The following is a 23,216-nucleotide window of genomic DNA, read 5'->3' as shown; positions in this document are numbered from 1 at the left end:
ATAAAAAATAAAAAGAAGAAGAAGAACTGTTCATCTTCTTCTTCCCCATTACAATTTCTCAGAGAATTTCAAATCCAAGATCATGAGCTGGTGGTGGCCCGGAGCTGTTGGCGCTGCCAAGGCAATCACAACCACAACTCCTCCTGTATCGATCCTTTCCAACTTTTTATTTATTTATTTCCTAATTAACGTTTTTAATTCCGAATTTTGCAGAAAAAATTCGATGAAGAGGAACTGCTGCGAACTCCCCAGAGTGTGGGTCTGTGGTGGAGGGAGCATTATGGTCGGGGAAGATGCAACTGGGTTTGTGGTGGAGGAGGATGAGGCTGCCGGAGAGAGGGAGGGTAGAAGAGAGGGAGGCTACAGGAGAGAGAGTGAGGGTAGAAGAGAGGGATTAATGAAAAACAATATAGGTATTGTTGTCCAAAAAAATTGTAATTTTCTGTTCCACAGGCATGGAATGAGTCGTTCCAGGGGGGAAGGTGGAACATAAAAGTAACCAAATTTTGTTCCGCGGGACAACGCGTTCTACTTTTTTTAGCACACCAAGCGTGGGACGGAACGCCTCGTCCCACTGCATTCCGTCTCGTCCCACGTACCAAACAGTATTTTAGGTACATTAATTGAGTCTTTCAAGTTTGAAGAATGTTAAATAAAATTAATAAATTAAAAAACTCTTTTTTGGTCAAAAAATGAATTAAAATTTGTATATTAATAAATTTAAATATTTAATGGGAGACATTAAATAAAATGCACATTAATTATTTTGAATTAAGGACACATTAATGGATTATAATCAATATATAATCTAACACAAGGTTTATTTTAAATTTCAATATTCTTGAAAGATTAAAGTTAAAAAACTCTTTTTTAGAATTGTGGTACTAAGTGGTTATAAGATCGTATTATTTGATCGATAATTTACATTATTTTAAAAAAAATAGTTATTGTACCTTCAAAAGAGAAAAAGTTGTTGTAATCTTCATTTAACCATTTGATAATAAAGTTAATTTTATATTTTAAACCTCCTATAAAGCTAGTAGCTTGTAGCTTTTTTGCCTTCACCCAAACCAAAAGATTGGACGGTTTTAGTAGACCTCAAGTTTCTCAACGTCCATTGACCGTTCTTTCTTTTGAGTCCAAGTTCCAAACTTTCGAGTTCATAACACCCAAATGGAAACCACTTTAACTGTTGTTTTGAGAAATCAAAGCGACCCACAAACACGTTAAACTCCAGTTCCATGTATCCATTATTATTCCATCGCAATCTCCTCCAACAATCTCGCACATTTTTGTCTCCAGATTTTTCACCCCCTCAGATTCCGCTGTCTGCAAGTGGGTTTAGTCGTCCACTTTCCCCCAATGGATTCTGACCGAACAAAATTTCCAGATCTTCTCTCCCCGTTAAACTTTGCTTAGGATTGAGAAAAAACAAAGGGTTGATTGAAATGATAGTCACCAGGAAATTCCACGTGCTCAAAACCCAATTTGAAACATTTGCTAAGGGTTTGCTGAGCAAGTCCCTGTACGGAAACATGGTTGGAGTCGTTGGTTCTATGTGGGTTCTGGTTTGCAGCTACTTTTTCGTCGTTTTTGGATTCGTAAGCAGATACATGCTCAGGTATGGTGAAGTTCGAGTCTGTGATTTTCCCAGTTGAAAAGTTTGATGGGTTTGAACTGATTAATGGGTTTCTTTCTTTTTTCAGATTCCAGGCAGATAATCCGAGAGATCAAAGTCAGAGTTCTTGGATTTCAGACATTTCTGTGTTCAAAGAAGAAGAAGAAGAAGAAGAAGAAGAAGAAGACGCATTCTTTGATTCGTCTAATAGCAAAATTGATGAGGAACACGGAGAAGAAGAAACAGGGGCTTTGGGTTTTTCGGAGACGGTGTCGGCCGCGAGCACCGATCCTTACGAGTTCAGGTATGGGAAAGATGTTAGTTGCTACATGGAAGAACCGACAGCTATGAGCTTTGTTGTCCAAGAATTGTATGCAGACTGGAGCAATTCAAATATTTTTGTTAATCAAGAGAAAACAGCGGCAGAAACAGAGGATGTCGATGATCAAGAAAAAACAGAGGAAAAAACAGAGGATTTTGATGGAGATCGAGAAAAAGCACAGGACTTGTCAGAAAGTGTTTGTACAGAAGAGCACCCTTTTAAGAGTTTTAGTTTTATGAAGTTTCCGGTAGCTGAAATTGCGCCTTCGGGGACGGTTAAGCCTCCGGAAACTGCAAGTGTTGGTGAGCATGATTCATCAGATGATGTTCAATTGCTTGTCGAAAATCGTGCCGCGGTTTCTGATTCTAAAGAAGAGTCGGTTACATCAAGAGGAGGAGGAACTGATGAGGTGGATTCAATTACTTACGAGTTTGATGTGGGAAGAAATGTGAGCGAGCGATTGGAACCTCAAAGCCTAGTGATCATGAAGGGAGATGAACAGACGGTTAAGATGAATACGGATGATTTTCAATTGCATGAATTTAGTATCCCAAATAGTAAAGAAGTTCTTTTTTCAGATTCAGAAAATGGTTCTGATGATGAATACATCGAATTTTCAAAACCCCAAGTTTCTGACTTTAAGGAGGAAGTTGGTCCTCAAATTGCAGATCAATCAGCAGAAGAAATTGGATTGCAGGAGGCAAATTTCGGGTCGAATCAGGATGGCGAAGACGAGGATGATGAGCCATGGGAGCATGATGATCTAATCGAGCAGCTGAAAAATGAAATAAGAAATGGGGGAGGCGGGAGGCTTCCGACAATTTTAGAAGAAGAAACTGAGTGTACAAATACGGTGGATAATCTGAAGCTGAAGCCGCTGGTTATTGAGGAAAAGCTCGAATTTAAAGATCGAATGGCTGAGATTCAGAAGGTGTACAAAAGCTACGCAGAGAAGATGAAGAAGCTGGATATCTTGAACAACCAGACCATGCATGCAATTGGTAAGTTTGACATAAAACCACTCTGTTTCAATTTGTTTTACATTTCTTTTACTTGATAGTTTATCGATTTGCAGACGTAAATTAAGTCAATAGAGTCAAATTAGTATGTCCAGCCTCTTGCATTTAAGTTCGAATTATGAATTTTATAAGTTAGAAATATCTCAGTTTTGTTTTAGTGCAAGAAAAGTCATGAAGTAATTTCGTATTTATTTGCTCGAATTCTAAATTTTATGAGTTAGGAATATATCAATTTTGTTTTAGTGCGAGAAAAGTCATGAAGTAATTTCGTATTTTATTTGTTCATTGGATTTTTTCAATTTACATGCATTCAAGAAGATTTGGTCGTTTACTTTTTAGTATGAATGGCTGAATATTATTTTGTTGTCTCGTTGAACAACAACAAACTCTTATCTCATTAAGTGAAATGTGCGTATAAATCCTTGAGCGACACTAGGCTCGGTTTTGTATCTAGTCTTCCGTTAAGTTCAAGTATTTCATATATTTTCTTAAATTCTGTTTTTAACTCTGCCTCACAATGGTCTAACAATAATGTGGTTTAAATTTGCTTTTGGCGAGAATCAAACTTAAAACCTCTTATTTACAAATACAAAAGAATATCACTAAATTATAGTACTAAATAGCAACCCGAGCATCTTTTGGAGAATATGTTGTTTTCTGGGCCGGCAACATCATCTTTATTCCTATCATTTTCCACTAATTATCGGGCATCAAATTTTTTTATTTTTTTATTTTTTATTTTATTTTATTTTATGTGGTGGAGGCCAGTGGGCCTAAGCTTGGGTTCGTCGTTGATACACAAATCGATTTCTATACATTTAAGGTTTCTATCAAGATCATACATTTATTTTTATTCGGAGTCAATTTATAATTAAAAGTTGATATATACCTAATAATGTTTACTTTTGTATAATAATAATGTTTACTTAGACAGTAAGGTTCGCCTTTCTAGGTAATAATATGACATTATCGCATGAATGTTTTTAATGTGATGATGTAGTGTGTATATAAAGCGCCGTAAAATTAAAAAAGTGAAGAATAAAAAATAATTTAAACTATTACACATTTTTGTTATTTTTTTGCTCCACATCGAAGTACTTTTTTCCTTAGTGAGGATCACATTTCAAGTTTCTCACAGGCCTTCAAAATCTTTGATTGACTCTGTATATGAGTTATACTAATTGGTTAAGACAATGTCTACTCTTTTGCATTTAAATTCAAATCTTCTTATATATTAGAACAATTTAAAATATCGTATTTGTCTAATTGCTGATCATTGCTTAATTGATGCTTTTCTGCAGGTTTTCTCCAGCTGAAAGATCAAGTGAGATCAATGTCAATCCAAAAATCTTCAACGTTTCCACTTGTGAAGTCTCTTATTTCACAAAACTTATGGCGATGCAAAACACAAAGGCACCCCACAGCTCTTGCTCCAATGCCAAAAGTTGTCGGGGACTTGCACAAAGACTTTGAATTGGTGTACGTAGGGCAGGTTTGCCTTTCTTGGGAAATACTTAACTGGCAGCATGGAAAAGCCCTAGAACTGCAGCAATATGACAATCAAACATCTCATCATCGATATAACTTAGTAGCCACTGAGTTCCAACTGTTTCAAGTGCTCCTTCAAAGATTCATAGAGGATGATCCGTTTCAAGGCCCCAGGGTCCAGCATTACGTGAGGAATCGATGCGTTCTTTGTAACCTTCTCCAAGTTCCTCCAATCAAAGGTAATGTTCGCAAGTTCGAGTGTTTGATATCTTGAACAATCAGACCATGCACGCAATTCACAAGTTTGATAACATAATATGTCAAATTGCAGTACATCTTTATGTAGATAACTTTTTAGATTATGTAATGGTTTCGTATGTTAATTGCGTCGTAGATGATAAGAAGCATCTAACAAGAGGGGAGGAGGAAACGATTATTTTGAGTGGAATGCTAGTGAAGATCATCGAAGAATCAATGCATATATTTTGGAACTTTGTTCGTACGGATGAGAGGAATGCCAACCTAAAGGGGCTTCAAGAGACTCAGGTCGACCATAAGGATTTAGAGCTTCTCCTGGACATCCGGAAAGATCTCCAAAAGGTTTTACATACTTTTCTTCAAATTAATTTTGATTGAGTATTTTCCATTTTGTGTTATACCCAGTTTTACTACATTTTTTTACGGTGTGGCTCAAACAAGGGACAAAAGCACAAGCAATTGTGAGCAACTTTGAATATCGAAGCACACATTTCTCATCCATACACTTGGTATTTGATCGTACTAAATGAACAAGAACTCACTATTGCTCTTTTTTTGTCCCTCCAAAACGATACTTATTATTTATTTGTCGTATTGCAGAAGGAGAAAAAACTTAAAGAAATACATAGAAGTGAAAATTGTGTAGTGAAGAAGTTCCAAAAGCACCAAGAGAGACGACTTGAGCACGATCTATTCATTGCTCAAGTTGAATTGAGGTTGATTTCAAGAGTGCTAAACTTGTCAAAAATCAAAACGGAGCAGTTGGTTTGGTGCCACGAAAAGCTGGAGAATATCAATTTTGTTCATAGGAAGGTCCATGTGGAGCCGTCGTTTTTGCTTTTCCCATGTTGACACTTTTTGTATGTTAACATGGCAGGATGTGTGCCATGCCATTTTCTGCACGTACGGATGCTGCTTTTTGACATATACTTGTAAAAAATAGGTAGATAATAGGTGAAGTAAATTGTATAGATACACACATGTTGGTGCAAATAATTACTAAATAAAAGTTCATTACAAAATAGCTATACTATGTTTTTGTTCCTAACAAAAGTAGACGATAGGTTAGGAACACGTTTGAAAACACGGGTGAAACTATTATCGGATCCAGGAGTTTCTTGTTAGGGAAATAAATCAATAAAGCACACACCCAACACATCAACCAAATCGCCACCATTTTCTAACATCAAATATTTCGAGCCGGCTTCCATTGAAAATTCAAACTTTCTTTTTTATGGTGTGATCACATAAAAACATAAACTTTGTCCTTTTTTTTCCAACGTTAGAATTTTTTGTCAAATAACTTGCCCGGCAACTATACTCAAGATAAAATGTTTGTTAAAGCTGTAGAGCATCGTAAGTAACAAAAATGGCTAGTAGCGATAATAGTTATCACTTGTATTTATTTTGATTTACAACTTCAAATTAATTTGATCATATAACAGTATTTTAATACGACACAATATTGTAAGCGACATTTCACATGCAATTTCAGCCTTGTATTTGTAAATATTTGGGCCCCAAAAGAATGAACGCGTTGCATCGTCCCAAAAAATCCGTCAAATATTTTGTCAAACCCACCCAACCAAGGATGTGGAAGCATCGCAAACACTCGGCCGCGTTGCCTAACAGATAATTCATGTTCCAACAAAATCAGTTCAAAATCCAAATCAAAGTATGAGAAATGTCAGATCCAAATAAAGTAAAGAAGAATAAATAACAAGGACTTTGATCTTTGATTCTTGACGCGTGTGGACAAAAGAGGGGCGGTGGATCAAATTGAATACAACAAAAATGGATTAAAGTTGGAGAGGATTAGTGGTGGTTCCCAATTATCTTTTCAGAATCTCATAGACAGATATGTGTTATCACATCATTCGTCAACATTTTACATTAATATGAATGAGAAACGCCGAGAACCTCTTAAAAGTGTCTATGAATTCTCCGCCATAATGTTTTACGTCGCTAGCACATATATTAAGTTAAACAGTGAAATGTCACACGGTTTATAAAGAACTTCATTTTTCAAAGAATTTTTTTAGCATCTTTCAAAGTAGAATTTTTCATGAATTATCTGCCATCTTATAATTTTAGTACAATATTGGTACGGAAATTAACCTAAAACAGTGAACTGATAGAGATTTCGTAGAAAGCCTCACTTTGAGAGTTTCCTTACTATTTTTGGGTTGTGCTATTCACACGCACTCTTTATGTCTTCTTAGCATTTTTTATATGGTGGTGCATTAATTTTATTTTTTACATTTTTTATTATTTTCGATCATCAAATTGAATTAATTAAAAACTATCAAATGATAACAATTAATAAAAGATATGCGAGAGATATCGTAAGCGTGGATAATAACACTCATCAGCAGCAAAGCAAAGAAAGAAGGCAATGCTTGCCGCTTTAAGCCAACCAAATAAGGAAAGCTGGCGTTTGTTCAGGTTCCTGGGCAGCGGGCACTGCCTTCCGTCACCTAAAAACCCTAATTTTAATTATATTGTAATATATTATTTTGGATTTAAGCCAACCTCCTCGCCTGCTAAGCTTGCCTTAAAAGCCCAGGAAATCACATCCAACATTCCAAATTAGACAACTGCTTGCACTGCATGTACATGACAACACATCTTTTACACGCGTCCCTTCTGGTTTCAAACTTCTTACCTAATCCCGGCTTCCACTGTTAAATCATTTTGCTCGTTCTCTTTTAAAGTTTAAGGGCCCGTTTGTTTGATAGGATTAAGGAGGACTGGACTGGACTGGACTATAGTCCCTTGTTTGGTCTGCTGCAGGATTTGGTTTAATGAGATTAGGTGGGATTCGCTCGGATTAAACACCTCCTTACGAGGTCTTAACCAGGATCCCCGAAATTGGGCGAACTCGTAAGCCCAGAGAAAATCGCGAGGGTGACTTCCTGCTCGTCCTCCTTTCTCCGCTCTTTGTTTCACTCTCTCCTACTCTCTCCCTCTCTCCTTGCCCAGAACCCAGAATTATGAGACCTCATATCTGCTTTTCCCGTGCACATCTCTAGTTTATCGTCGAGCTCGCTGTCAAAAGGCAGTGCTTCTCCTCTGTTCAGATCCTCGACTTCGTCAACTCCCAATATCGTTCTCGACCATCACCTTCATCCGCCGAGACATCGTCGGCAAACTCCACGATGCTAGCCAAAACCCAGAAGACAAAAAATACCAATCTGCCAAAACCCAAATGAAATTCAAAAGCTTGTGAAAAGTTTAGGAAAAAAAAAAAAACCCATATGACAAATCAGAAGCTTTTGTTGAGAATTAATGAAAAAAAAAATGGAATTTGAAGATGAGGGAGAAAGTGGTGAAAAAGAATGGTGATGAGGGAGAAAGTAAAAAGAGAGACACAGAGGCAGTTGGACGGGAAGGAGGAAAAAATGGAGAGCATTCTAGAGAGAAAGGGTGCTCTAGAAAGGTAAAAGAAAAAAGAAAAAGAAAAAAAATGTAAAAGATAGAATTAAATATTATTATTTTTATTATTTTAGTTCTTAATCCGATATTACACCAAACGCTTCACTAAGTTAGTCCAGCTTAGTCTAGTCTAAGCCAGTCCAGCTTAATCCTTAAAGTTAGTCCAGTCCGATTTAGTCCGGTGCAACAAACGCACCCTAAGAGTAAACTGTCGATAACCTCTTAAATTATTACTTAACTTTTAATTTCTCTTTTGAAATTTTGAATTGAAAAATTAAGAACTTAAATTAAATTTTTTGGCCGACTTGCCATTTGCTGTTAATTTTTCATTCATTCTATTCAAATTTCTTTTAAATAAAAACATGTGCACAACATGTGAGGGTAGTTCGGTCGTTTCATTTTTTAACTTTAGATTTCTAAAATATAAACCTATGCAAATATATGTGATTCTATCGCTTTTGTGTCAGAAGGTCTAGCGAAGTGATACTTTTGTCCACAAAAGAGAATCACGTGGTGTGCACTTGATAAGAGTCAACGTTAATTAGGATGAAATTTATAAAAAACTAATGGTAGAGGGAAATCGGCCAAAAAAATTAGTTTAAGTCCTAGTTCAAGGGAAAATCGAAAGTTACGTGATAGTTCGAAGGGCAAATTGGTAGTTTAGCCGAAGTTTAAACATCATAGCAAATATGGGTTATGTAACTTGATTAGAGCAGTGTGCGGCTTATTTATACTCATGTATTTTAATATTAGTTTAACAAAATATCGCTTTGTTAAGATGTATCATAACTTTGATGTTATCTCAATCCTTTGTTTCTAAGAAGTATTTACCTAACTAGTACATATATATATATTATCACGGTCGTGTCTTGAACTAAATATGCGATTTCATGTACAAGTCATTGTCGACATAACATTGCACTATTAATTAAAAATTAAATAAAGTTGATTTTTTACCGTAAAATCAAGTGGTAAATGGACAGTAACTCAAATACTTCTAAGCACATGCAAAGTTTTTCATTTCTCCTCAGTGAATTGATACTCTTAACACGCTCTCACATGCGGCAAAATTTTCAAGTCTAGCACGTAGACAATAAAAAGCAAGTGACATAGAGCACATGTGGCTGTTGGATTTCACATGCGGGACAACATGCTTTGACATCGTGAAAAAAGTTGAGGTTCTACCATAAAACTAATTGACAATGTAAAAAATAACTCAAATATTTATAAGCACATGCAAAGTTCCTCATTTCTTAGATATGGATAAACACTCTCAACAAAAATGTCGTAAAGGACAGTCTTTCCTTTCTCAGTGATCGAGTGAAATATGAAGGGAAGACTGAAAAAGGATAGGAATATTATACACAGCTTTCACATAAGTGAGGATAATATGGAAAATGGCGGATTTGGTGATGTCAGAACGGAAGCATTAATATTATACAGGCCAAAGAACAAGTTTGATGAACAAGATTATTCATTTTTGTACGATGGTCCCAAATCTAATCTCCAATCCATTTAAAGAGTCACGGGGACTCGGTTCTAAATCTAGACCTCTTGTAATCTTATGCCCCATCTCAAGAAAATTTAATTACCAGTAATCGTTTTTATCTCCTGCAGTGAAAAAACTACTTAAATTTGCCTTGGATGATTTGGAGGTTTGCCTTAGATCTAGTACTAGCTGATCCAAAAGCCTATTATCTCTCCAACGTACCTATCTACACCTCAATGGTATTTTGAACCAATAATACATCGCGATCTTACGTAAATCTTGTATATCTTATCAAAAATACTTCGATAGTAACTCAATATCTCATATTAATAATAGTAATATACAATGTCATTTACTCGTAAACTCTTATCATTTATCGATAGTATTCTAATGTGTAGAAAAGTCTTTCACCAGAACCTTTTTGGGTGCTTTGAAGTATTCGGTATTTCAGATATTTTAACTATTAGATCTTTATTTTAAAATACAAAAAATTAAAATTTAACAGTTAGACACACGGAGTAGCAAGCAAATACTTAAAGTCCTCAATTTAAACTATATTTTGTAAATTATATGACGTGGATATTGATGATTAGATTATTAATTTTTTTTTATTATAAAAGAACAATAGATAGATTCATTACAGATCAAATAGGTACAAAACAGAAGAACATTACAGTATAGCTTCTTCAAACAATAAATCCGATATTAGATCCGGAGTATCATCATCCCAAGTACAATTGAATCCTGAAAAAAAGAGAGCAAAATGTGCTAGGTGATGAGCGATGCCATTAGCTTGACGATGAACATGGATGGAAGAAACTCAAGTGATTGATGCCATTAACGTCTTCGAATCTTCGATAATATGCCCAAATGACTGACAAATTAATAGAAGAATCATTAAGTGTAGCAACAATCTAGAGGCAAATAAGACCATCCCTAGCAGCCAATGCCTCAATATAGAGAAGAGAATGTTTTCAATCTTCCTTGCAAAAAGCGCCACAAAAGCACCCTGGTTGTCACGCCCCGATCCCAACATATGTCTAGGATCGAAACGTGACGTCGCAAAAAACCCCATGACAATGGGTTCATGGTCCACTACTAGCCCTCACGTTTCATCACATTAGGCTAAACATATAAATCAAACCACATTTCAAATATGCACTTCAAATCACATTTCATAAATATTTCCAATTCACAATCAAATCACATAAATCGATGAATAAAAATAACAATTCAATACAAATCACATTTAATAACCAAGTATACACAATATGGCGCCACTAGTACGTAAATCGAGACACACGTCAAACGAGAAGGACACGTCATCATGCTAAGCCCAATAAGCTCCATGGAATCTCAACAACACTCTAAGATCAGTGACACGCTAGAAGAACTCAGGCTAGTTAACTAAAAGGTCAACCGTCGATCAAGATTGAGAGTAGGGTCCACAACCCTAGAAATCTAAATCGAAGGATCCGCCTATCAAATTTCTGATCCGTAATTTCTCAAAGTCCACATTATGCTTCTAGAACAACATACTAAAACTTCATTATGATCCAACGGTTGGATCTCCGCCAATCGCAAACTCAAGTGACGGTCAACGTTTGATTTTACAAACTTAGAAATCCAATTTGGGAAGATTTGTGTGTCGGATTCCCGACCCTTTAATTCCTAATGTCATCAAATATTACGTACTATTATGTATTAAAGTTTGGTAACAATCCAACGATCGGATTGTCAATTCATATAATGACCAAGTGGTGATCTCTATCAAAACTATAGTCAATCGGACATCACATATGGAATTAGGGTGTCCAAATTAGTCTAGGAATGGTAGGTAGGGTCTTCGTCCACGTGCCGCCGCACGCCCTGACTTACCGGAAAATTAAACTATTTCCAAAATTTACCAAAATTCACAGAATTGTAGATCTCAATGAGGGGAGCAATTTTCATACCTGAGCCGAAGTCCAATTCGGCCGGCAAATGCTCGGAATTGCCTCGAACCTGCCGGAAACCCTAAATGTGTGCTTCGATCCATCACCTATGGTGCTCGGCTACCCCTAAACCTGTTTAGGCTTTGTTTATGGGTTCAAGGAGAGTTTAATGGTGCTGGAGATCTAAGGAAATTGTTTCACAAATGGTGGTTCAAAGCCGAGAACCACTTGGACTAGCTCATTGTTTTCTTCCCAAAATCAAGGCTAAACACGTCGAGTTTGGATGAAGATTGATGGGAAAATGGCAGGGAAATGATTTGGTAGTGGTGAGAAGCTTTCATTTGCTCGAAAAAAGCCGCGAGGGCATCGGAAATGGACGCCAGCTGAACCAGGTTTGGGTGAAAAAAGCAGGTCAAAGGGAAGAAGTTTTTGATTGGGTGCCATTCACCTCTCTCTTTTCCCTCCCTTATCTTTCATCTCATTCATCACTTGCTTTCCTCTCTCCTGCTCTCATTGGGCAGCCCCCAATCCCTCATTTCTCTCATCTACTCTCCATCCTGGCCATACATGTGGTGCCATCTCCTCTCATCCTGATCCAACAAATCTGGAGCCTTCTAGATTGAAGGAAAATTACCAAAATTTCCTTACCTTTAAACGTTAATAACTCATTCGTTATAACTCCGTTTCACGAATGGTTTGCGCCTACGCGTTCGTGAGATTGAGCTTTATTCGAAAATATAAATTGTGACCTAGAAAGGCCTATGGATTTTAAATGACTAATTTTCAAACTTCAAACTTCGTAACTAGTTTAATTAAAATATAAATTCAAATAAATTATATAAATTCCTGAAAAATAATATAAAATCTCAATAATACAAATACGTAGATTATAACAGTGAAATTCAGGAACGAGAATTCACATTGATCATCTCGAATTATCACCCCAATCCCCCATTGTTTTGGCAGTTGGTTCTATGCTTCATCCTGAATTATTACTTAAATCTTAATTAACGTGTTTATTTTTTATTGGTGACACATCATATGCTTTATAACTTTGATCTAAAAATTAGTCTACCTAGCATTACTCATAAATGAATACGATAAAGTAACATATGATATATTTTAAGTTCTTAACCAATTGTGCTCGGAAATTGAAAAAAAGAAAAGAAAAGAAAATTACTATTTAAGACACATTAGTATGGGGAAGGCTTTGTGTGACATCTCACATCGTCCAGGGGAGTGATTCTTATATGTATATTCTCATCCCTATCTAGCTCGAGGCCTTTTGGGAGCTCACTGGCTTCGGGTTCCATGGGAACTTCGAAGTTAAGCGAGTAGCGTGCGAGAGCATTCCCAGGATGGATGACCCATCGGGAAGTTCTCGTGTGAGTTCCCAGAAACAAAACCGTGAGGGCGTGGTCAGGACCCAAAGCGAACAATATCGTGCTACGGTGGTGGAGCAGGGTCGGAAAGTGATCCGTCCCGGACCGGGATGTGACACTTTGCCTTTAAGCTTGATGGAAAAAAAAAAACTTAAAACATTTAAAAGGGAATTTAAAATACCAAACACGAAATTCCAAATGATGGTGTTGCCACCCAAAAATGGAAATATACAATATTATAATTGTTAAACCAGAAGGAAAAAGACAATCAGCTACTAAAAAAGGGTAAAATTTTTATTGCGACGGAAACACAGATGATACATTGTAAGTGATTATATAAATGGTGAAATATAAGTATTAAAAAACCAATCACATTAAAAAATGTCTCCTAGAAAACGAAGAAACATGTCTGCAAAAGAAAGCAACTTTATACTACTAATGGAAAGCTAAAACATCGATTAATTAACTTTGCATTAAGAGAAATATTTCAGCTAAACATATGCTTAACATTCTCTTTAATCGTTATCCTCTCTAATCCCTTCCCTCTCGACCTCACCACCTAAACAGTTACTTAACGAACGAGCTAGCGAATTGGCAAGAAATGTTTATACTAATAAGCGTGATTAATTAACCTTAATATCTCCCAAAGCTTCCATCTTTCTCTCTGTTTCACGACGAAGAAGACGACCCATTGTTGGAAAGGTGAAGGGGGTTGGCATTGACATTGTTGTCGGCGATGTGAGCATTCATGGAGTCAAAACCAAGTCTTTCACCCTCACCGTTGATCTCACTGACATTGCTGTTAATAATCATATTCCCGCCGCCGCCTACGCCGCCCGATCTCTCCAATCTCCTCCTGAGACCGTGCTTGTTATTGTGCATCCAAACCTTAAAAACTCCCCTCCCAATCCCCACCTCGCTGCAAAAATCCTCCACCGATCTTTCGTCGCTCTTTTGCACTCTCCACCCGACTTTCTCGGCAAAAGACGACATCTTTTCCTTCTGCTCCTGGCTGAACTTTGTTCTGGATCTCTTTTTCTCACCTGGGTACTTCTCCGTTTTCATTACAGCCGTCGGATTAAGCTGGTGCTGGCGCTGGCGCTGGTGGGGATGCTCATCGGGCGGACCAGAAAAGCCGGAGCTGAGAGCGAGTAGCATTTGCGGCGGGGAAGCGAAATAGGAGGGGGGCAAGTGGGAGACTGGCGGGGGAGACTGCGGGCTCAAAGTAGGGTTGGGGCTGGAGCTCGGGCTGGAGCTTGAGCTGTGGTTGTTGTGAGCTGTTTTCGGCGCATTATTTTTGGGTCTGTGCTGATCACGGCAGTGGAAGTTGCGGTGACAGCCACAAGCGGCGCATTTTAGCGAGGTGGGGTCAGCTGGGTTGGAGGAGGGGGAAGGCATGAACTCGCCGCAACCGTCGAGAGCGTGGCCACCTAAGCTGGCAGCATGGTTCTTGAGACATTCTTTGTAGGCAACCACCCTTGTTCGCGTCGGCCGAGGCTGGAATGCGCCGCTGGTGAAGGATAAGGACCTGCCACTGAAGAAGTTGAATTTGGGGTCCGACGGCGACGGCGGTTCCGTGTCCGTATCTGGGGTTTGGATGGTGGCGGTGACGGTGGTAAAGTCCATATCTTTAGGCGAGAAGAAGCATAAGAAATTGACGGGCGGATTGGGAATTAATTAGGGTTTTGATTTTAGGGAGTGAAATCTCAAAGGTGAAAACTTCAATGGGGTTTTGGAGGACGATTGGGGAGATGAAGGAAGTAATGAGAAGTGAAGAGAAATATATAGATGGGGTGTTTGTGGGGAAAGATATTTGATGTAGATTTAATTCGATAATTAGTGGCATACCTAAACCTGTTTTAGCTCCATAAAAACACAGACCAATTTCTCAACCACCAAATTAACCTAGGGGAAAAACTTAAAAATGAAAAATTCTGTGTCATTTCTTGAAGAAATTTTTCAATATGTCGAAAATAAAATTTAAACATCAAATGTATAACACAAATGATTGAAGACTTAAAAAAAAAATTTCAATCAATTATATTACGATACATCATTTTTGAAAGAGACTGAAATTCAAATGTATAACACAAATGATTAACGACTTAAAAAAAAATTTCAATCAATTATATTACGATACATCATCTTTGACAGACACTGAAATTTCCAAAGGGATGGGGTTTAATCTGGGTAACGTATGTCAGTCTGTGGATTCATGTGTTTGTTCAGAGCAATAAATTAGGCTCTCATATAATTCTTTCTATTTGATCTTTTTTAGTTTAGGCAAAATTGCATAAATGGTATTTTGACTTTTTCAGTTGTGTGCAATTGCCCATGTGAACTTATTTTCTTTGATAATTATCACCCAAAATTTTATGTTGTGTTGCAATTTGGCACCCAAACTTCACGATCGACCACCTTTAACAAGAGCAATTTTGTTCGTTAAGTCAACTAAAGGCATGCTTGGTATTTTTTTTTTTTTTGTATAATTATCAGTTTATATAAGAAATGAGTATTAAGTAATTTAATTATATTCATTATTTTAAAAATTATATGTTCATTTTAAATTGAATATCAAATAACTACTGAGACATTTGAGATCATTCATTTATTAATAGATGTCTTATTGTTGTCAAAATATTTTGCAGCTTTTTTCTGTTAAGGAAACTCAACACACTCTCTCAATTTAATTCATCAAACTTGGATCAAGGCATGTCTTCTTATAACGAGCCATTATTTAAAAAAAAAGTGGATGAATATAAGTAGACATATGTGCTAAATATAATTTGAAATCTGAGTGGTCAACTGTAAATTTCTTTAGTATAGGTGACAATTTCATAAAAATGAAAAAATTCATACACTATAGTGCAAAACTTCCTTTTGTTCTCATATATTCGTTGGAGTCAGCGATTTAAAATTTTGGAAACCTGCAAGCCAATACGAAACGTATACGTGTCATGCGTATTAGTTTTCACGCATAGGATTCGTAGTACAAAGAGTACATAATTTGAAGGATACAGTTGCCTTCTGGCGCGCATCGTTTTGCTTTGACAGTGGCAGTGGGATTCCCTCCATTATACATCCCTGCTCCTCTCTGTAACCTCATATCATGCCTGCTTCTTTTTTTTTTCCGAGACCCAAATACAGTCGCGTGTTGTTATTATTTTGTATGTAGTGAACAATGCAAGATATTCGTTTATTCATGACGGAGGATCCGCCCCCGCTGGGCAAGCAGCCATAGGTCATAACGTACTCTTTGCACAACAAAGCCACGGTTTATAAACTTAAAGGAGAAACCATAAATTAGAGATGATATTTTTGTTATCATATTGCTTAGCTCATTCCTTAATGAAGAAGATTTCTCCTATTTGCAAATCACAATTTAAAACATGAATGAATAACTTATTAATAACACAAAATTAAACGTGTACATACACATGCCAATACGATTGGCAAGCAATTAAGCATAAATGTGGCTGCTTCCAAAGAAAGAATCGAAGTATTCTCCTTCTAATTATATTCAAAATAAAAATTTATCATTCACTTATATAATAACAATAATTATCGTAAAAAACCTTGAATTGAATTGAAATTAGAGGCCAATTTGTCAACTTGACTTATAATTACTCCATCCATCAATCAAATATTAATGATGTGATGGCAAATTGACACCATATGTTTAGGTTAACTTGATCTTGCAGAATCAAACTTGATTAGAAAGTTAAACAAGTCATTACCAGAAGAAAAAAAAGTGTTTTTATTTTTAATTAAAAATTCAAACACATGTCGGTTACTAATTCATATTTAATTTTAAATTTTAAAATTTTAAATAATTTCTAACCATACTATATACGATGAACGAATGAGACAACATAATTCTTAGAATCTTTAGGAAAAGATCAGGCGATGATCCTTTCCCATTCTCAATTATCTTCTCAATGATCCACGTGTTGCAATGACCACACTGTAGCAAGAAATGCGGCCACACGCCATGTTTCAGTCAATCAGTTACCTACTCTTTTTTTTTTTTTTTTTTTTTTTTTGAAGAACATCAGTTGCCTATTCTTTTGTAACATGTTTCATATGAAAGAATAATACTTAGCCATTTAAAAAATAAGTATGAGTTTTTATTTAAAATTATTTATTGTTAATTTATAAAACTTTGTGTTAAGAATCAGAACTGTTTATATTATAAATCATTTTATAAAAATCGCTTCTAGGAAAAGTTAATTAAAATTAAGATTGTTTAGTCATCTAATTATATAAAAACAGATGAACAGAAAACATTAGGAACTGTTTATGTATTTATCACAATAGATTGACTAAATAACCTTAGTTTTAATATTTACAAAATAATTCATATTATGAGCTGTTCTGATTATAAGCACAAAAACTCTGTGATTCGAACACGAAAATTTTTTAATACAAGTTCTTACTCATTCTTTGGTAACCGGGTATTATTCTCATATTAATCATGGTAACAGCATTTAGATTTGATATTATTCATCTCTAAACAAAAACCAAAAACATAAGGCACACAACGTTGGAATAATCCTAATCTCTCTGTCCATTGTTTGAGATGTGATATTTTGTCTTTTATGTTTCAAAACCTCAATTATGCTCTTGTTAGAATCCAATTAAACAGAAAATACGCTCACAATGGGGTCTCAAAATTCTTCCTAAATCCTATATAAAAGGATGCTATGGATGGTTGTGATTTCGATTATTTTGTAAACCACTCACATGTATTAACGGTTAAAACTAACGCATAGACATATGCTCGATCAACTTTAAAAACACAAGTGATTAAGCAGTGTGATCACACTCAATGTCCGAAAAGAATAAAGATTAGTTGGAACCCAATAAGTAGTGATTAGGGATTTGTATGAACAACTTGAAACCTAGCTAGCTACTTGGGTATAGGCCATAGAAAAAGAAGGGGTTTAGGATTGAGGGAGTCAAAAACCTCTTAATTGTTCAAACAATGTTATGGCAATTCTGTCATTCTCCAGCAGCACGCGCAATGAGAAAAATGATACAAGATGGCTCTCTCTATGGAAGTACTAGTTTTGAGTGCTTCCACGACCAAATTAGAGCATGCAGTGAAGATATTACATTCACAAAGTTTTTTCATTGCTTCGTTCCAATTTGTCCTTTGTTTCAATCTGGGTTTTGTTTCTTTGGCACGCAAGGCAAAACAGAAGTATCTAATTGAGGAAACAAAGAAAAATAAACCCTTCAATCCCAAAATGTGTTACGTGAGAGTTTGAATAAACCCTTCAATCCCAAAATGTGTTACGTGAGAATTTGAACTCGGGTTAAGACTTCAGAGTTCCAAAGCTTTATGGCATCAATGTCACTGTTGGAGAATAATCCCACAACAAAAACATTACAAAATAATATAAAACTTTATGTCGGAGTTTCACACCTAATATCACTATTGACATTTTTGTGATAATACCCAATAATTAATAATATGTGATTAAGTTGAGACAATATCAACAATGTTAATGATATCGCTACTCATTCGAGAGAGTAGAGAGTAGAGATATGTGAGACTCTAGCTGAATAATTAAAAGAACCTGATTCCATAAGGGTCCATTACCATTACAAGTGGCACGCGTGGGCCAAATTTCAGAATATGGACGATCAAATTTTTATCCTTTGCTGAGCATGCAGTAGAGAAAAGGGGATAATAATATTACAAGAGCATGCTTGAAATTATATTTATGGGTGGATCAGCATCCACCTAAAGGCATTTATGTTCTTTCATGCAAATATCACACAACAAGATAAACACCAATCCAGCTTCCACCCAAAACTGAAATATCTTCCACTTTCCGCAATGCCTGCTAAATCCCCCAAAGGATGGATAAGCATTATCTTATTACTATTTTTGCATATGTAATCACATCACTAATCCCCTTTTTTATTTTCTCTAATTGTTGATTTGTTATTCACAAGTTAAAGTGTCCCAAATCATGCAGCAGCAAATAATTTAGTTTTGCTTCCAAAAGATAGAAACAAATAATGAATGATATTCGTTTTCAAGTAAAGGTTGTGTCTAAGTCGAAGTCTAACACAGCCATTTATAGCAATTTTGGATTAGTAGATAATCTTATTATCTTGCTACCAAAAGCATTACTAGGACCAACAAGCAAGTACATCGTGTCCAAATTAAAAATGAGTTATCATGGCCAATAGCTTTGAAGTGAAGGACAACCTTATTAGAATCACGGCAAGTTGTGAGTTGTGAATCTGCTTAATTGTGGTCACGAGTAGGATGCAATTTCCAACTAGCCTCTTCCAGGCTGGGAAATGGTGAATAACCGTAGTTTGCCATTAGTTGTCTTTTTTTTCAAATAGAAAAAAAGGACAGCTTAGTAGCCTTAAGATAAACCTATCTTTGTAATTAAGATTACTACTTAAACATCAAAGGCGATTTTGTTAACTAGAGAGTATGTACCATCTCCAAAGAATATGAATAATGGTTTTGATTATGATATTTGTAAGTACGGTGAAGATACATACGCATAAGTGGAAAGACAAGTAGGTTCCACATGAGAAGAACTCAAGCATTATCCAAAAAAAGAATATCACTAGATTAGTATTTACTTAATTGCAATGTTACATTGAAAACATAAAATAGAGAGAGTTCGACAGGTACCTAAAACAAGTGTAATTGTAAGATGAACTAGAAGCTGGCAGATGTTGCAAGAAGAAAAGTATATATGTTCACAAGGCAAAGTCATTTTGCACAATCCAAGTTGCAGGTTTTACAAAGTTAACTGGGGTGTTGGTTTTGTCTTGTAAATTGAACATAACCATATCACACTCAACAAATCCTTGTAGTATATGGAATTTGGTGTACACCCAGAAGACTTTAAAGCGACAACAGAGAATGAACCGTTGCTATCGACAAACCAAGCTTCATCTCCAATGCTTTTCACCTCAACATGTTCGACAATTATCGCTTTATGATGGAACACCAACTTGTAAACGAGGAATTATTGTCATATGAGGAAGGGCTCTCATCGTTGTTTGAACGCTTCGAACATAGAATTGGTCTCCCTTGATTGATTCCACAAGATATACCCGACGAGAAAATCCCAAGTCTACTCTAGGTACAAAATTGTTTTTGTAAAACGTCTCTACTGCAAGTGAGTGTGTCACCTCATGGCCACAATTTCTAATTGCATAGACTTGGCCTTTGTAAAATACAACATCAGTCATTCCATGATCCCCAATGAAGAGGGCTAAAGAGTTAAAGGACCAAAATATGGTTTGATTTGGAGAAAATTCATTTCTAGCCGACGACTAGGTTAAAAATTAAGGAAAACTAATGATAAGGGTTTGAAAATTTTGAATATTAACCAAAAACCATGTACTAACTTTATTTAATGGTTATGACAAAACCCAATATTAAACTAGCCCAGTTAAAATGGTCCAAACTATAAATTTCCGATTTTGCCCCGACGACAAGTCTTTGTTCGTTTATCCTCTCTTCCTTTCTTCTCTCTGCTATTCCCTGCCTCCATAACCTCAAATTCCTCATCTCCTTTCATCACCAACCGGAGCTACAAAGCGAGAGAGTGAGAGAAACAACCAGAGCAACGAATATGATGACCATCCTCTCCTCTGAGACCATGGACATCCCCGACGGTGTCAAGATCAAGGTCCATGCCAAGATCATCAAGGTCCTCACGGGAATACGACCAGAAAGAGGAAGCTGAAGGTCAAGGCCTGGTTCGGCTTCCTCAAAATCAGCCCCGCCATCTGCACCGCTCTCTCCCACATCGGAAATCTCGTCACCGACATCACCAAGGGGTATCGCTACAAGATGCGTTTGTGTATGCTAATTTTTCCATCAATGCCTCCATTACTAATGAGGCCAAGTTGATCGACACACGTAACTTTTTGAAAGAAGGTGAGTAAGGTGCATATGATGATGTTGCTATCACCCAATGTGAAAAGGTCAAGGATAACCTCATCTTGGATGGAAATGAATTTTTCACGATCTTGTGCCCTGATCAACCAGAAATGCCATCTTGTATATCAGGAAGTTTCTTGATGGTATCTATATGAGCGAGAGGGGAACCATTGTTGCAGAGGAATGAATGGTGTTTGTTTTTGTGTTCTTTCTGAATGTAGTTTAATTTCTTGATGGGATTGGCTAGTTATTCCTTTTGTTGGAGAGTTCCTGTGAAAGAAAATATATCAAGGGGCAGATGTAGGCTGCAGGTTCTGTTGAATGTTTGATTGTGTTGCTGTTTTTGGTAAGAAATTAGAGAGAAAAATATTAAATATATGTCATGGTTGATATATTTGATTCATTTCATAGAGGAATAATGAAGAAACTAATGGATTTAAGTACTTGAGGGAAAGCTGCCCTTTTGTAATCACTAAGTTACTGCGTTACATTGGAAGTATGGGTGAGCATTCTTTTGTTACTTCTGGGTACGAGGAAGCATTGATTGGAATGGAAGGCAGATTTAAGGCAAAGTTGTATTGATTTGGAAAATAAGCCATTAGAATGCTAAAATAAAAATGAGAGTTTGGTTCGTTTAATTTTTTTGTTTGTTTGTAATATCTCATGTTCTCAAGGATTTGTTTTGTGATGTATTTTATAAACCTTTGATGATGGATGGCTATTATATGTGTGCATTTGGGGTGCTGTGTCGTGTGTTTGTGACTGAAAATAATAAATTTGTAAATGAAAATTTATGTGGTGTATTTGAAGGTGTTTTAAAATTGTGTTTTTGTTTCATGCATAACAAAAAAATCGTTGTTTAGTTTAAGAAATAGTGATATTACTTGTGTTCAATTCTATAAATAGTTAATGTTCAATTTTAGAAATAGGTAGTGTTCAATTTCAGCAATAGTACTCGTGTTCAGTTTCATAAATAGTACTCGTGTTCAGTTTCATAAATAGTTCTCGTGTTCACTTTCATAAATAGTAATTGTGTTCAGTTTCATAAATAGTTATAATACCCATTTTCAGTTTAAGAAATAGTCAGTGTTAAGTTTAAGAAATAGTGATAATAGCAGTGTTCAGTTTAAGAAATAGTGACACCACACCTATTCAATTCTAGAAATAGTGTTTAGTTTAAAAATTAGTGATGACATCAGTACTCAGTTTAAGAAATAGTGATAGTATATTTGTTCAATTCGAAAAATAGTTAGTATTTAGTTTAAGAAATAATGATAGTACAAGTTTTCAATTCAATAAATAGTCAGTTTTCAATTAATAAATAGTCAATTTTCAGTTCTAGAAATAGTCAGCGTTTAGTTTAAGAAATAGTAACAGTACCTATGTTCAATTCTAAAAATAGTCAGTGTTCAACTTAAGAAATAATCAGTATTCAATTTAAGAAATAATGATAATATTAGTCTTAAGTTTAAGAAATAATGATAATACCCGTGTTTAGTATACAAAATAATGAGTATTCAGTTTAAGAAATAGTGATAATACTCGTGTTCAGTTTACAAAATAGTGAATGTTCAGTTTAAGAAATAGTAATAGTACCACTACTCAGTTTAAGAAATAGTGAGTGTTCAGTTTAAGAAATAATGATAGTGCCAGTGTTCAATTTAAGAAATAATAATAGTACTAGTGTTCTATTTAAGAAATAGTATCGATACCCCTATCCAATTCGAGAAATAGTTAGTGTTCAACATTTATAATTGATAATTTTGTTTACTTGGGGAAATAATGTAGCTATTTGATTTTCCTTTTTTTACTTGAAGACGTAAAGTATCAAATTGTTAGTATGATATCAATGCATTTTTTGTTGATTTGTTTTTCAGGTTGTTGCTGGGACAGAACAAAGCCACGAACAACACTGCCGGTAAAGGCAGATAATAAGAAAAAGGTGGTGATGTTGAAAACACCTGAGCCGGTGAAAATACCAGAGCTTTACGAGCAAATCTACAAGACCATTGTTTTATCCATTAAGAGTTGAGACTCCACTGGCAAATCTACAAAGACTCACAAACTGAAAATGAAATTGGGATAATTTCCAATGGAGTGGCTCTTGCATTCCAGGAGAATGGGTTCTAAGTGGTAAGCAAAATTAAGGGTGGAAATTGATCAACGAAAGAATCTAAACAACCTAATTACAAAAAAGTAATAAACTAATAAAATAATAACAATAAAAAAAAACATAATATATATATATATAAAATAAAAGAAATTGGGGAAGCAATTGCACCCATTTTCTTTAAACGTGCAAAATGGTTTGAGGAGGTGGCCACTCTCCTTCACCCACGTT

General features: G+C 35.8%; 2 protein-coding genes and 1 pseudogene across 4 annotated transcripts; 2 read left to right on the top strand and 1 right to left on the bottom strand.

Moving 5' to 3' along the window:
- Positions 1 to 1,078: 1,078 nt before the first annotated feature.
- LOC137731756 (uncharacterized) lies at positions 1,079 to 5,733 on the top strand. 3 transcript variants are annotated; one of them, XM_068470953.1, is made up of 6 exons: positions 1,079 to 1,621; positions 1,707 to 2,941; positions 4,261 to 4,686; positions 4,842 to 5,047; positions 5,147 to 5,214; positions 5,306 to 5,441. In XM_068470953.1, the coding sequence occupies exons 1-5, from the start codon at positions 1,449 to 1,451 to the stop codon at positions 5,168 to 5,170; spliced, it is 2,064 nt and encodes a 687-aa protein (XP_068327054.1). In that variant the 5' UTR covers positions 1,079 to 1,448; the 3' UTR covers positions 5,171 to 5,214; positions 5,306 to 5,441. The 3 variants fall into 3 exon arrangements, 2 of the variants coding, with proteins under 2 accessions (XP_068327054.1, XP_068327053.1); XR_011068285.1 differs by having other exon boundaries at positions 4,842 to 5,214; positions 5,306 to 5,383; XM_068470952.1 differs by lacking the exon at positions 5,147 to 5,214 and having other exon boundaries at positions 5,306 to 5,733.
- Positions 5,734 to 13,271: 7,538 nt separating this feature from the next.
- On the bottom strand, positions 13,272 to 14,748 carry LOC137732268 (zinc-finger homeodomain protein 11-like). The gene has a single exon (XM_068471574.1). It carries the CDS (start codon positions 14,569 to 14,571, stop codon positions 13,615 to 13,617), a length of 957 nt encoding a protein of 318 aa, XP_068327675.1. The 5' UTR covers positions 14,572 to 14,748; the 3' UTR covers positions 13,272 to 13,614.
- A 5,599-nt stretch (positions 14,749 to 20,347) lies between these two features.
- Positions 20,348 to 21,239, top strand: LOC137730479 (large ribosomal subunit protein uL6-like; annotated as a pseudogene).
- Positions 21,240 to 23,216: the final 1,977 nt, after the last annotated feature.

This window comes from Pyrus communis, chromosome 4 (assembly GCF_963583255.1).
Source record: "Pyrus communis chromosome 4, drPyrComm1.1, whole genome shotgun sequence".
Taxonomy (NCBI): Eukaryota; Viridiplantae; Streptophyta; class Magnoliopsida; order Rosales; family Rosaceae; genus Pyrus; species Pyrus communis.
Note: the sequence above shows the minus strand (reverse complement) of the source record. Positions and strands in the feature narration are given on the sequence as shown.

Bases quoted from the DNA above. Each gene is read 5' to 3' on its own strand.
- LOC137731756 (XM_068470952.1), top strand. From the start codon at position 1,449: ATGATAGTCACCAGGAAATTCCACGTGCTCAAAACCCAATTTGAAACA. The intron at 4,687-4,841 runs GTAATGTTCGCA...ATTGCGTCGTAG, and splicing joins CCAAGTTCCTCCAATCAAAG to ATGATAAGAAGCATCTAACA. The intron at 5,048-5,305 runs GTTTTACATACT...GTCGTATTGCAG, and splicing joins TCCGGAAAGATCTCCAAAAG to AAGGAGAAAAAACTTAAAGA.
- LOC137732268 (XM_068471574.1), bottom strand. From the start codon at position 14,571: ATGGACTTTACCACCGTCACCGCCACCATCCAAACCCCAGATACGGAC.